We start from the raw sequence: 14,607 nt of genomic DNA, 5'->3' as shown, positions 1-14,607 counted from the left end.
GTCTTTGTATGCAACATGAGAAAAAGCCATTGATGCAGGCTTTAGCATGTTATGAAGGAAGTGTAAAGAAGCCAGTGACGCTGGTAATAACTGTGAAACTGAACAAATGCCACCATATTTACCTAAACGTAAATTTTAAAACTGGGGACAGCAAATCCATTCTACAGCGAGGGCGGCTTAGCCAGTAAGAAGGATTTCATTTTCAGGTGCAATCGAAGCCCTCTGGCTCCACCCCCAGGGTCCAGCCCTTACCACTGCTAAGAACTACAACTCCCAGCCGGAAGGAGGTCTCTGCGCATGCCGCCTGACGCCCTACGACCTACACTTCCCAGAGAACCTAGCGGTTACGCTAACGTGCGCCTGCGCCCTTGCGCACCTCTCTCCCAACTCTGGTTTGACCTACAGCCGCCCGGGAGAAGATGGCCGCCCCAGCAGCGTCCGGGCTCTCCCGGCAGGTGAGAGAAAGGTGGTCCTGAGAGCCAGTGGGAGGATTTCTCTTGGGGTGACCGGTACCAGACTCTGAGCACGAGGGTGCGATGCTTCGGCTGGGGAAGTCTGGCAGTCTTCAAGGTTGCGGGGCCCGGCGACTGGGGGCAACTCAGGGCGACCCAGTGTTTGTCCCTCGGGATGCTTACGGGGCAGTAGGCGCGGGACTGCGCGTGCCATGACCTTGGCGTCCTCCGAGCACAGCCCTGGGAACTGCTAGCCTGAGAGGCGCCGGAGAGAGGGTCTGCGCTTCGCTGGATTCCTGGGAAGGGGCACGGCCTATCCCCTAAATCAGCTTTCTTTGCCATTGTGGTAAAACTTGTCAGAGATCGCTAGTAATGCTAAGGAATATTCGTAAAACACATTTCACAGTTTTGTAAAGAAAATAAGGCCGAAAAGTTTAAATGGGTCTTTGGCTGCTCAGCCAGTAAGTGGTAGAGTTGAGATTTGAACCCACGGAGTCACCCAGAAGATGGAGTTTGAAAAAATTTTATGCTCTTTGTACTGCATCTCCCCTTGGTGCTTTACGTATCATGACCCCTTCCTTGCATCTTAGGTAATTTTTACGTAAGCGTTAAAAAGTCTTCTCGTCCTCACAAGCAGTTTTGATAAAACACATTCCATAGCTGGAAGTATTTGAAGGTGACCTGTGATCTGTGACCTGTGAGCTTGTAGGTGATTTTTAAACTGTGGATTCCAGCTCTGTCTTTTGATGAGCAGGAGACCATCTCTCAGATCTAGGGCGTCTTGCCAGATCAAACTCTGCGGCAGTACTCAAAAAATTTATCTTTATTTTCAGATAGCATTTGGATTCCGAGCAAGGTACATCTGTTGCAAATTATCTGCCTAAAGGTGTTGCAATAGAAACGCCAAAAATTTCGTTAAATATTTTTGAAACATGCACTCCTTGGAAGTTAGTGTTTCTCTATCATACAGGTGTACTAGTCTCGGCCCATTCCTAGCAAACTAGGATGTTAGTGGGAAGGTGATTTCCCAAGCAACTTGAGATAATCCTCACTGGGTAAGTTTACTCCTTAGTAATAAAAAGTAGCTCATCCTCTTGTAATATGTGATGATAACAAAGAGACAAAACTAATGATTTTAAGGTCATTTAAAAAATTGTTTTGTTGTTACTGAGTTAAATGCAGAAATCCTTCAAGTAACCTTGTTTGATCTATTTTCCTTTATTGCTTTGAAGGTGCGATACTTCAGTACATCTGTGGTCAGACCATTTGCCAAGCTTGTGAGGGTATGTTAATTTTTGTTCTTCTGTAATTATAAAGCACATGAAGGTGTTAGTCAAACAGCAGTACAGTTAGGGTGTAGATTTTTGGGTAGTTACTATCTAAACCGTTTTGCACATCTTGGTTCCCAGAATGTAAGGTATGCGTAGGGTGGAGAAAGGAATGATGTTGAGTACTTGCTTTGTGACAAGCCTATGTGTAATCTTTAAATATAAGAACTTTTTTTTAATCATTTGTTTTTCCATTATCCCTCTAAAATAGGCAAGCTAGGATTTGCTTATTCTTTTAATGAAGAAACAGGTTTAACAAAGTGGCATGCCCAAGTTATCACAGAAAGTTATTATAGGAGTTGATACTAAAATCTAGATACCAGACCGGGTGTGCTGGGTCACTCCTGTAATCCCAACACTTTGGGAGGCCGAGGCAGGCAAATCATGAGGTCAGGAGTTCAAGACCAGCCTGACTGACAAGGTGAAACCCCGTCTCTACTAAAAATGCAAAAAATTAGCTAGGCATGGTAGCAGGTGCTTGTAATCCCAGCTACTTGGGAGGCAGGAGAATTGCTTGAACCCAGGAGGCAGAGGTTGCAGTGAGCCAAAATCACACCACTGCACTCCAGCCCAGGCAACAGTGTGAGACTCCATCTAAAAAAAAAATCAAGGTACCTTGGTTTCTAATGTACTTCTGTTGCAAATCTCCATGTTCCATTCTGGTAAGGACTGTTCATACTCTTTACATCCTTTCTCTCCACTAAGCACCAAGGAGGCTCACTATTTCTGAGAGTTGCCAGTCCCTTTCTTTTCAAACCAGTAGTCCAGTTGCCCCCAGATAGAGAAGACTATTAGTGACACATAATAAATGAAGTTCCCCAGGAGGCCTCCAGAAATGACACATAGCTAACAACTGGTAGCAGCCCTGTTGGAACATGAAGTCTGACTCCATTTCTGTGGGTTATTTTGAAATTCTTTATTTGATTAAAGACAGTTCCTGTGTGATAAGAGAATTGATTCAACTGTCAGGGAGCAGGAACTTCTCAAAGATGTGCTGGGCCATCTAGCCTACCCACACTTTTCCCCTACCAAATCAACAGTGAGCCAATCCTCCCCTTGGAAAAAGATTATAATATGAGATCTATGTTCTTAATTAACCCACATCGGGTGGAATTTAGGAAAATAATTATTATGTCCCATCATTACCAGCCCCAAATCTCTCAAATCAAATGATCAAAATCATTTTATCCTTCATGTGAGAGCTTAAAATGTCAGTGTTAGGGAGTAACTGGTCTTCCCATTTTACAAAAGAGGAAACTGAGGCCCTGGGAAAATATACCTGGGGTTACTCATCTTAGTCTTAAAGCTGGACTGGAACTAAATCTTTCTTATCCAAGCCTGAGCTTTCCCACTACAACCATACAGCACCACTAAGAACATGTAGTCATACATCAGTGGTAGAAAAAAGTCTACAGTTTATTGTGAAAAAGAAATTCAAGCATCAGGTTTTTTTGTAAATTGCTAAAGGGCTCTGTTAAATTGAACATCGATGGGGAGGCTACGTAAGGGAAAATGTATAGTGTTGGTATGAAATATATAAAAGTATACTTGTATGTTTCATAAACACCTGTTTTCCTGGCTCTAACATACTCAAAACTGTCTTATCAGTGTTCACAATCTACCATACTTGAAACTAAATAGTTACTGAATTCAAAAGAAACATAAGCTCATCTCTAAAGTGCAAGTAATTGATAAAGGTAGGTAAACCTGGAAGGGACTTTAGAGACTGCCTACTAAGCCCCTTATTTTACAGTTGAGGAATTGGAGGCTCAGAGATTGAGTGACCTGACCAAGGAAACACCCCTAATTTACTTGCAAATTACCATTTAGGACAGCTGTTGGATGACGTATTTAATCTGTTTGTGTTAAAGAGATATATTTTGTTTAATATAAATTTTAAATTCTCTTTAGCGTATACTACTGTCTTAACTGGTTTTCCTTTTTCCTTCCTCCCCTATCCCTTCTTTTTTTTAAAGCCTCCTGTTCAGGTATACGGTGTTGAAGGTCGCTATGCCACGGCTCTTTATTCTGCTGCATCAAAACAGAAAAAGCTGGAGCAAGTAGAAAAGGAGTTGTTGAGAGTAGCAGTAAGTAGCTTTCCTATTCATTACATATTAAGTTCCTCTTTGTATATTTTTTCCTTTGATTATTTGACGGTGCCTCTGTAATGAGTTGTATCCTACAAGAAAAAGAACTGGAAAAAAGCTATGTAAACATGTTTTTAGTAATAATATTGAGTGTTTATTATTCTGAAGCTTATATAAAAAGAACAAACAGATACATAGTATTAGGAACCAAGATTTAGGACTAAGAAAAGGTAGAAATATAAAATTAAAATATAAGATGATAATTTAGGAAAATCGCTATTTCAAAAGAGAATTTAAAAGCCACCTTTAAAAATCTATGCTTATGGGCTGGGTCTTTAGAATATATTGTGATTTGGTTTTACTGAGAATTTGTTTTCATGAAACCTTTTTCTCGGGTTCTAATTACCATATTCTATGCTTGTTGAATCAGAGGAGGCTCCAATATATCTTAGAGGTTTTCATTTGGTAGAGATGCCTTTGCAATTGCCAGAACCCCGGAAGTAACCATGTAGACCTTTTCATTATTTTGGTAAACCTTTTAATTATTTTATTCCCAGAATGTGAGGGAAGAATGACAGGGTGAGGCACACTGGGCAGCAGCATTAATAAAGGGGCGTGGGCTTCCCAGTGGTAATAGAGGACTGAGAGGCAAAGACTGTGAGGCTGCTGCAGGATGTTTTTTACTTTTTTTTTTTTTAACATGCAAAGCAGAATAAATAAACTGTATTAACAGAGACCTACATTGTAACTGAATAGGAGAATGTCTGCTTTTGCTTTCACTGAATTTTCTAGTTAGCAAGTTTCTACACATTCTGTTGCTTCCCTCTTTGATTTTCTAGCTGCCACCACTGGCAACATGGTCTGCATTAGAAAAGGTGAGGGAGACCCAGTCTAGCATATAGTCTCTTCAGAGAAAGTTTGATTCTTTCTTGCTTTTAAGATTCTTGATTCTTGGCCAGGCGTGGTGGCACATGCCTATAATCCTAGCACTTTGGGAGGCCGAGGCGGGTGAATTGCCTGAGCTCAGGAGTTCAAGATCAGCCTGGGCAACATGGAGAAACCCTGTCTCTACTAAAATACAAAATATTAGCTGAGCATGGCGACATGCACCTGTAATCCCAGCTACTCAGGAGGGTGAGGCACGAGTATTGCTGGAACCCGAGAGGCACGCTAGCTTGGGCGATAGAGCAAGACTTCATCTGAAAAAAAAAGATTGTTCATTCTTTAATTCACATATCTGTAAGTTTTTATTGTTTAGGAAAACAATTCATAGGCTAGTTGTATAGAGTAATAATACTTACGTTCTATATTCGTCATTGTATGTATATCCAATAAGTATTACTATTCTGTACGTTTATATTTTATTCATTTTTCACTTGAGCATCTGTTGGAACTTTTCGTCTTAACAGACAGAATAATTTTAGCTCCATATTCCTTCCTTTAACCATTTATCTCTGCTTAGCTGGTGTGATAAACTCTTAAGAATTCTCACAGAGCCCAGGGGGCCCAGCCCTATTGTTGGAGACATTTGAGGGAAGGGCCTGCAGGAGCAGATGGGGTCTCACAGGCATTTTTGGAGGTGATGGTTATTGTCTGCTGCTTGTTGGTTATGCCCATTTTAAACGCAAACAGTCATGTTTACGATGGAGAGAATGACTTGGATTGTGGACATTAGAATGGAGTTTGTCTCAAGCCTGAAAGTCAGTCAAGACGTGGAGAAAACAGGAGGCAATTACCTTAAGACTCTTTATAAATGAAAATTAGCAATGTTTTGGCACTAAGAGGGAAGGATGATACAAGCATCATACTAACTGTCCTCTGGATGATGCAGGAAACACACATAAACATGAAAAACTAGGTAACCTAAATTCCTGAATGCTTTAAATCTATATATGTCTCATTTTTTATGGAAAAATGTCATTTCTGTGGGGTCACTCAAGTGGAAATGTTAGCATTGGATGATAATATCTGACCAGTATCGTGGGTCAGAGACAGTTAAGATTCTGGCCAGGAGCCTGGGAGGAGGTGCTAGGAGAGTAATTGAAACGCATAGAGGGGTGAGTCAACTGAAGGTGCTTGACTGGAAACTGCCATTGCTGGTTCGTTGGAACCCTGGAGTAACATGCTGGAAGTGGCACTTGGTCACTGAATTCAGACATTCGTGATACAACAAAATGAGAAGGAGGTTGTTTCCCGTGATGGTTGTGCTCCTGTTTTTTTGTCCACTCTGCCTCTCAGACTCTTTGGGCTTGCTATGGCAGCATCAGAGGTCTCGCAGAATCTGCTGGGTTCCCTGGAGCTCTGTAAGAGGCAAGGCCCCTCCGCGGGAACAGTGAGGAGGCCTCTGCAGTCAGAGCACGTTTTTTAGGTCTGCACTCAAGAAACAGCACTGCAGCACTGCTAGAAAAGCCAGACTATTACTCTCTGAAATACAGTAAAATATGCAGTCAAATGAAGTTTTGTCTGCTTAGTGTTTTATAAATCTTTCATGAAAAGCAAAAAGAAATTTAAGAAACTTCATACAGTATTTTTAAACTTTTTTGAGGAACATCATTCTATCCTTATAAAATCCTGGTGTAGTCAAGTGTATTCTGAAAGGCAGTCAAAAAATTATTTGATTATAATCTTTTTTTCATATATTCTTTGGCAGTGCTAATTTAATTCATAAGAAAGTGTGTGCATGGCCGGACACAGTGGCTCATGCCTGTAATCCCGGCACTTTGGGAGGCTGAGGTGGGTGGATCACTTAAGGTCAGGAGTTGAAGACCAACCTGGCCAACATGGCAAAACCCCATCTCTACTAAAAATACAAAAATTAGCCAGGCATGGTGGCACGCACCTGTATTCCCAGTTACTCAGGAGGCTGAGGCAAGAGAATCACTTGAACCTAGGAGGCAGAGGTTGCAGTGAGCCAGAATTTCCCCACTGCACTCCAGCCTGGGCAACAAAGTGACACTTTGTCTCCAAAAAAGAAAGAAAGAAAGTGTATGCATGACACATCCTTCATTTGTGCTCTGAAAAATTTAAGAAATTATGTCTTGAAACTTTCAGCAAATCCTGAAGGAACCCAAAGTGGCTGCTTCTGTTTTGAATCCCTATGTGAAGCATTCCGTTAAAGTGAAAAGCCTAAGTGACATCATAGCAAAAGAGAGGTTCTCTCCCCTCACGACCAACCTGATCAGTGAGTATGAGAACTTTTTCGTTTGAGGTGTCTTAAAACTGTGATTGGAAATGTGGTCCATGGACCATGGGCATCAGTATCACTTGGGAGCCTGGTGGCAGTGAAGCTTCTCAGGCCTCACAGCAACCTGCTGAATCGGAGTCTGCATCTTAACCAGCTCCCTAAGTGAATTGTTTGCACATTAAAGTGTGAGGGGCACTGTCTAAAGGATACTAGGATCTAAGCACTTCTAATTGAATAGTCAGTAGTTTCAGCCATGGAGGCGGCCAATGTGATACCCACTAAGAAAGCCACAGGTTTGTGGCCTGTGGCCGTACCTTGATCCTTAGAGACATTTGCATTCTCAGATACATTTGGACTGCTTTTCTTTTTCTTTTTCCTTTTTTACTTTTTCTTTCTTTTTTTTTTTTTAAGACATAGTCTTTGTCACTCAGGCTGGAGTGCAGTGGCACAATCTCAGCTCAGTGTAGCCTAAGTCTCCCAGGCTCAAGCCATCCTCCCACCTCAGCCTCCCTAGTAGCTGGGAATACAACACACACCACCATGCCCAGCTAATTTTTTGTATTTTTTGTAGAGATGTGGTTTTTCCATGTCACCCAGCCTGGTCTTGAACTCTTGGGCTTAAGCCATCTGCCTGCCTTGGCTTCCCAAAGTGCTGGGATTACAGGCGTGAGCCGCTCCGCGGCTGGGATTGCTTCTCAGATCCTCATAGCCAGCTCAAAAGTTCCAAAGAAAGTGTATTCATGTTATCATCTTTGAATTTGTAGCCAACGTTATAATCTGTAACCTAAATATGAAAATCAGATTGCAAGCTGAGTATAAGTCTCTTGCAGATCCGTATGGGTGAGAACTCCCCATACCTACTAATTTGAATCCTCGTCAGTATGGTCTATTAAAAAAATAAAATAAAATTGGATAGGCATTTTACATAACAAGTTGTATCTTCTCCATTCATTCTTTTTTTTTTTTTTTTTTTGATTTAGACTGGTTGTCCCTCTCTTGTCACCCAGGCTGGAGTGCAGTAGCACAGTCTTGCCTCACTGCAACCTCTGCCTGCTGGGCTTAAGTGCTCCTTCTGCCTCAGCCTCCTGAGTAGCTGGGACTATAGGCATGCGCTACCATACCCACCTTATTTTTGTGGGTCTTTTTGTAGAGACGGGATTTCACCGTGTTACCCAGGCTGGTCTCAAACTTCTGGACTCAAGGGATCTGCCCACCTCAGGCTCCCAAAGTGCTGGGATTACAGGCATGAGCCACTACACTCAGCCTCCATTCACATTTTTAAAGGACATTGAATATACTGTGACTTTTAAGAGACAAGATCTTACTCTGTCACCCAAGCTGGGGTGCAGTGGCACAATCATAGCCCACTGCAGCCTTAAACTGCTGGGCTCAAGCAGTCTTCCTGCCTCGGCCTCCTGAGTAGCTGGGGCTATAGACACGGACCACCAAGCCCTAATGTTTTTTGTAGAGACAGGGTCTCACTATGTTGGCTGGTCTTGAACTCATGGCCTCAAGCAGTCCTCACACCTCAGCCTCCAGTAGTTGGGATTATAGGCATGTGCCACTCAGTATGGTGTTTTAAGGCCAGAAATCTAAGTTTGTGTTTTGGGTTAAGTATACAGCTTTATGAATAACTTGTTCAAGTGAGTTTCATGTTACTGAGACACCTTCACTTCGCCAGATTTGCTTGCTGAAAATGGTCGCTTAAGCAATACCCAAGGAGTTGTTTCTGCCTTTTCTACCATGATGAGTGTCCACCGCGGAGAGGTGCCTTGCACAGTGACCACTGCATCTGTAAGTAACGGGTTGTTGCTGCTCTGTTTGCCTTGATGTTACCTATGTCGCCTTTTACAGAAAAGGCAAAAAACAAGGTAAAATCAAGAAATTGGGAAAAGTAACTTGTCAGCTGGGATGTTTGCTTCATTTTTATATCAACTTCTGTGATCCTTTGCTTTGGAAACGTCAGCATATATCTTACTAGTGCTTCTGTAACCAGTGATTATTCATAAGGCCTGGGTTAAATGTAAAGAACATCAAAATGTGTTAGAAAAGAGTGGTTTAGACCTACCACTTGAAGTAGTTTACTGAAAGTGCAATGGCACAATCTCAGCTCACTGAAACCTCTGCCTCCTGGGTTCAAGTAATTCTCCTGCCTCAGCCTCCCGAGTAGCTGGGATTACAGGTGCCCACCACCACATCTGGCTAATTTTTTTTTCTTTGAGACGGAGTCTCACTCTGTCACCCAGGCTGGAGTGCAATGGCATGATCTCAGCTCACTGCAGCCTCTGCCTCCCAGGTTAAAGCAAGTCTCCTGCCTCAGTCTCCTGAAAAACTGAGATTACAGATGCACACCACCATACCCAGCTAATTTTCTTTTTTTTTGAGAAGGAGTCTTGCTCTGTCACCAGTCTGGAGTGCAGTGGTGTGATCTCTGCTCACTGCACCTTCCGCCTCCTGGGTACAAACAATTCTCCTGCCTTAGCCTCCCAAATAGCTGGGATTACAGGCACGCGCCACCACGCCCAGCTAATTTTTGTATTTTAGTAGAGATGGGGTTTCACCATGTTGGCCAGGATGGTCTCAATCTCCTGACCTCGTGATCCACCCATCTCAGCCTCCCAAAGTGCTGGGATTACAGGCATGAGCCAATGCACCCAGCCAATTTTTATATTTTCAGTAGAGATGGTTTCACCATGTTGGCCAGGCTGGTCTTGAACTCCTGACCTCAGGCGATCTGCCCGCCTCAGCCTTCCAAAGTGCTGGGGTTATAGGCATGAGCCACCACACCCGGCCTGAGTTTATTTTTTTGAGACAGAGTCTCACTTTGTCACCCAGGCTGGAGTGCAGTGGAACAGTCACACCTCACTGCAGCCGCAGCCTCCTGGGCTCAGGTGATCCTCCTGCCTCAGCCTCCTGAGTAGCTGGGACCACAGGTACACCCCCACCACACCCAGCTAATTGTTTTGTATTTTTGTAGAGGTGGGGTTTTACCATGTTCCCCAGGCTTGTCTCAAACTTCTGGGCTCAAGTGATCCACCTGCCTTGGCCAGGTGCTGGGAGTAGAGGTGTAAGCTGTCACACCCGGCCTGAAACTAGAGTTACGTTTTTTTTTTTTTGAGACAGAGTTTCGCTTTCGTTACCCAGGCTGGAGTGCAATGGTGCAGTCTCGGCTTACTGCAACCTTCACCTCCTGGGTTAAGGCGATTCTCCTGCCTCAGCCTCCTGAGTAGCTGGGATTACAGGCACGCGCCACCATGCCCAGCTAATTTTTTGCATTTTAGTAGAGACGGGGTTTCACCATGTTGACCAGGATGGTCTCGATCTCTTGACCTCGTGATCCACCCGCCTCGGCCTCCCAAAGTGCTGGGATTACAGACATGAGCCACTGCGCCCGGCCCGAAACTAGAGTTACTAATCTTTGCTCTTGTGGTGGCAAATGGGAAGGAGTAGAGCAGATGGGCCTTTGTATCTTTTTGACTTGATAGAGTGGGCTATAATGGGCTACCATTTATTGAACCCTACTCTATGCTGAGTACTTCATTATTTTATACACTAGCAAAAGATTCATGTGAGATAGGAAACCGAATGCAGGGAAATGAAGTCGCTTACCCAAGGTCATTACGAGGTGGAACCAGAATTTCAAGTCCATATTCCTTACACTACACTGCATTGCTCCCTAGAATTACTTTTGTTGTTGTCTTAAATATGTGTTTTCTTCCCTGTGTAGCTCAGTCAAATGTAACATAGCCCACTCTACAGGAAAATAGGAGAGTGTGGTAGATTTACTTGGGATTCGTCGCATCTGACCTCATCTAGATTAATAATTCTAGCATTTGGCTGGGTGAGGTGGCTCACGCCTATAAATCCCAGCACTTGGGAGGCCGAGGCAGGTGGATCACAAGGTCAAGAGATTGAGACCATCCTGGCCAATAGGTGAAACCCCATCTCTACTAAAATACGAAAATTGGCCAGGTATGGTGACTCACACCTGTAATCCCAGCTACTCAGGAGGCTGAGGCAAGAGAATTGCTTGAACCCAGGAGGCAGAGGTTGTAGTGAGCCAAGATCATGCCACTGCAATCCAGCCTGGCAACAGAGTGAGACTCTGTCTCAAAAAAAAAAAATAGTTCTAGCATTGACAGGACAGTCTACCTTTCCAGTTAGCACAGTTTCAAGGAGAACCATCCTAGTACATTATACTTACTTGCACACTTGTAGGTCAGTACATCATACTTATTTGCACACTTGTAGGTCAGTACATCATACTTATTTGCACACTTGTAGGTCAGACTTGCACACTTGTAGGTCAGTACATCATACTTATTTGCACACTTGTAGGTCAGTACATCATACTTATTTGCACACTTGTAGGTCAGTAGTTGGTGCCTCCAAAACAAGTACCTGGCTACAGTCATTATAGCTCAGACATAGGCAGGGCTCCCTCTGTGGCCACACTGGGGATCCCTAACAGTGTGGCACAGGTTAGGCATTCACCTGCCCCCCGGTCACCCAATCATGAAGCGCTGGTGCAGGACATTCTTCAGTGCATACAAGGACATGATTTTCTTTTTTTTTTGACACTGAGTCTCACTCTCCACCCAGGTTGGAGTGCAGTGGTACAATCTTGGCTCACTGCAACCTCGACCTCCCAGGTTCAAACGATTCTTCTGCCTCAGCCTCCCAGGTAGCTGGGATTTTAGGCACCCTCCTCCATGCCCAGCTAATTTTTTGTATATTTAGTAGAGACGAGGTTTCACCACACTGGCCAGGCTGGTCTCAAACTCCTGACCTCAAGCCATCCACCTGCCTCGGCCTCCCAAAGTGCTGGGACCACAGGCATGAGCCACTGCACCCGACCAGAAGGATGTGATTTTCTTTTACAGGATGCTTATTTTTGCAAAAGATGTTAAAACAAACTGTTACTAATGCTTTTGCTGTTGATACCACTGGGTGTATAAGTCTGTACTGTATGGAAAAAATTACACCTTGATGAGTGACTAGGAGCACAGGCTTTAGAAATACACAGACCAATTTCAAATATTGGGGTTAGTCCTCACTTGCTCTTGTGACCTCAGCTGAGTTTCTTAACCACTCTGATCCTCAGTTCCCTCATCTGTAAAATGGGAATCATAACCACTGGCTCCCAGGGTTGCCCACATTAAGGGAGATAGTAGGTGTGAAATGCCTGGCATAGTCAGGCACCTGGCAGTTGGTACATGTCTCAGTGGAGGGTATGTATGTTTCAGAATTCCGTAACCTTGCAGTCTCAGCAAATAATGTTTTAAACATGAATAGACTTTGGCCATCACCACCCCCTGCCAAAAAAAGGATATTGTTAGATCTTTGCAAAGATACAATTTTTTTTTTGCTAAATTTCTTTAGACTCTTGGAGGAGAGGCTAGGGAGGTAGGTTTTATGACAAGTTTAAAAAAAGGCCTTTGCAGCAGGGCACGGTGGCTCAGGCTTGTAATCCCAGCATTTTGGGAGACTCAACTGGGTAGATCACTTGAGGCCAGGAGTTCAAGACCAGCCTGGCCAACATGGTAAAACCATTTCTACTAAAAATATAAGAATTAGCCAGGTGTGGTGGCATACGCCTGTAATCCCAGCTACTTGGGAGGCTGAGGCAGGAGAATCACTTGAACCTGGGAGCCAGAGGCTGCAGTGAGCCAAGATCTCATCACTGTATTCTAGCCTGGATGACAGAGCAAGACTCAGTGTCCAAAAAAAGCCGGGGGTGAGGGGTGAGGGCGTACCTTTGCTTCAACAGCTTTTTTCATTTTCGCCATTGTAACACCTAACTAACCAGGAGTAACAGTTGGGGCTGAGAGGAGAACGCAGTCAGGACATTTAGGGTGCTTGCTCTAAAGTGGATTATGGAGCTGAGCTGACTTCAGGAAAAGCCAGCTGCTCCAGGTTCTCTCCCTGAGGTTCAGAGAGTGGAGTGGCCTGCCACAGCTCCAGGTAACCGTGGATGCAGGGAGATGACAGCCAGTGGAGCTCGAGAAACATGAAGATGTAAAACCAGGTTAAAATGGCAACTTTTCACCCAAGGACATGATAGAGACATGTCGTGACCCTGGGGCTGCACCCAGGAGAGGCCTCATCCTCCTGCATTGATGGGGCTGCATCTTCAAGCATTGTCAACTTTAGGGCTTTTCCTCCTTCATTCCACGTTGTTCTGCTAGCACATGGAACAGAGACAGGGAGTGGCATTTAGGGGCCGTCCATGAACTGCCGAGTGGGAGCTGCCCGGGTGATGCTGTGAGGCAGGGCCTTCCCGTGCTCCCTGAACCACCAGCGCGAACAGGGAGTGAGTGCTGCCATGCCGCTCCACGATGGTCCCAAGTAGCTAGTGGAGGAGCTCACAGGCCTGTCTTGGTGATGTGGGCCTGGTGTGTTTTAACCATGGAAGTTTCTATTTTGCCTTATCTGAATTGAAAGGATGGTTTTTGTCTTTCAGCCTTTAGAAGAAGCCACACTCTCTGAATTAAAAACAGTCCTGAAGAGCTTCCTAAGTCAAGGCCAGATATTGAAATTGGAGGTTAAGGTGGGTTTTAAATTATTTATGGTATGTTTCCTCAGGTTATCTTAAATTTAAAATGGCTACGGAAAGTATTAATGAAATATTAGATCTGATTCTGTACTAATTTTTTTGTAGTTAAACTTTTGTATTTATTTTAAATTTAAATGATTATCTGACTCTGTACAGTTTTACTTTTGCCTTTTTCTAGGTGTGATTATAACATCTTATATTTGTGTGGCACGTTTAGCCTTTCAAAGCACTTTTTCATGCATCCCGTTTGATTAGCGTGTTTTCACATTTCCAATCTTTTGTAGACTGATCCATCAATCATGGGTGGAATGATTGTGCGTATTGGAGAGAAATACGTTGATATGTCTGCCAAGACCAAGATTCAGAAGCTGAGCAAGGCTATGCGGGAGGTTATCTGAAAGTGTTGGTCTTCTGCCATCAGTGAAAATTCTTAAACTTGGAGCAACAATAAAAAGCTTCCAGAACAGACCATAGTATGTTCACTATCTTTTAAAGTAGAATGTAGAAGGGTTTACTTTTATGTCTTTCTTTTGGTATCCCCTGAGTATAAAGGTCAAAAAGCCCTTTTGGCCTAGAGAATTTGAGTAGACTATTTTTAGGAATGGATTGTTTGGACATGGCACCTAGCACATGGTCACTTAGCAAAGTCTGTCTGGTACTGCCTGCCAAAATCCCATGCTTTTAAGGGGTTGCTCAGAACTCCTGGTCCCTGCTAGGTCATCGGATCTGTGCTTGCTCCATCAGTCCTCCAGGGAGGCCTCTTTCTGATAAAATACCCTTAGTCCTGACGTGAACACACCTTGTCGTAGGCTGCTCTGTAGCTTTCAGGGCCATTTCATGTACATCTTAAGCTTCATGACGGCCTTGTCATACAGGTGGGACAGACATCACCCCACTTTACAAATGAGGAAAGAGATTGAGGGGCTCAGAGTCACCTGTGTGGACAGCTAGTCGCCAGGCTCTAGAGCCCACGTTTGTCCCACTGTACAACTGACAGCAC

General features: G+C 43.9%; 1 protein-coding gene across 1 annotated transcript; it reads left to right on the top strand.

Annotated features, from left to right (window-relative positions):
* Nucleotides 1–377: 377 nt before the first annotated feature.
* ATP5PO (ATP synthase peripheral stalk subunit OSCP) lies at nt 378–14,075 on the top strand. The gene is made up of 7 exons (XM_012446097.2): nt 378–455; nt 1,685–1,735; nt 3,757–3,867; nt 6,919–7,048; nt 8,733–8,845; nt 13,515–13,601; nt 13,892–14,075. Exons 1-7 carry the CDS (start codon nt 420–422, stop codon nt 14,003–14,005), a joined length of 642 nt encoding a protein of 213 aa, XP_012301520.2. The 5' UTR covers nt 378–419; the 3' UTR covers nt 14,006–14,075.
* The last annotated feature ends 532 nt before the right edge of the window (nt 14,076–14,607 follow it).

Source organism: Aotus nancymaae, unplaced genomic scaffold, assembly GCF_030222135.1.
Source record: "Aotus nancymaae isolate 86718 unplaced genomic scaffold, 86718_ANA_hifiasm-v0.15.2.pri h1tg000022l_1, whole genome shotgun sequence".
Classification (NCBI taxonomy): domain Eukaryota; kingdom Metazoa; phylum Chordata; class Mammalia; order Primates; family Aotidae; genus Aotus; species Aotus nancymaae.
The sequence above is the reverse complement of the archived record's forward strand: the minus strand, read 5'-3'. Positions and strand labels throughout refer to the sequence as shown.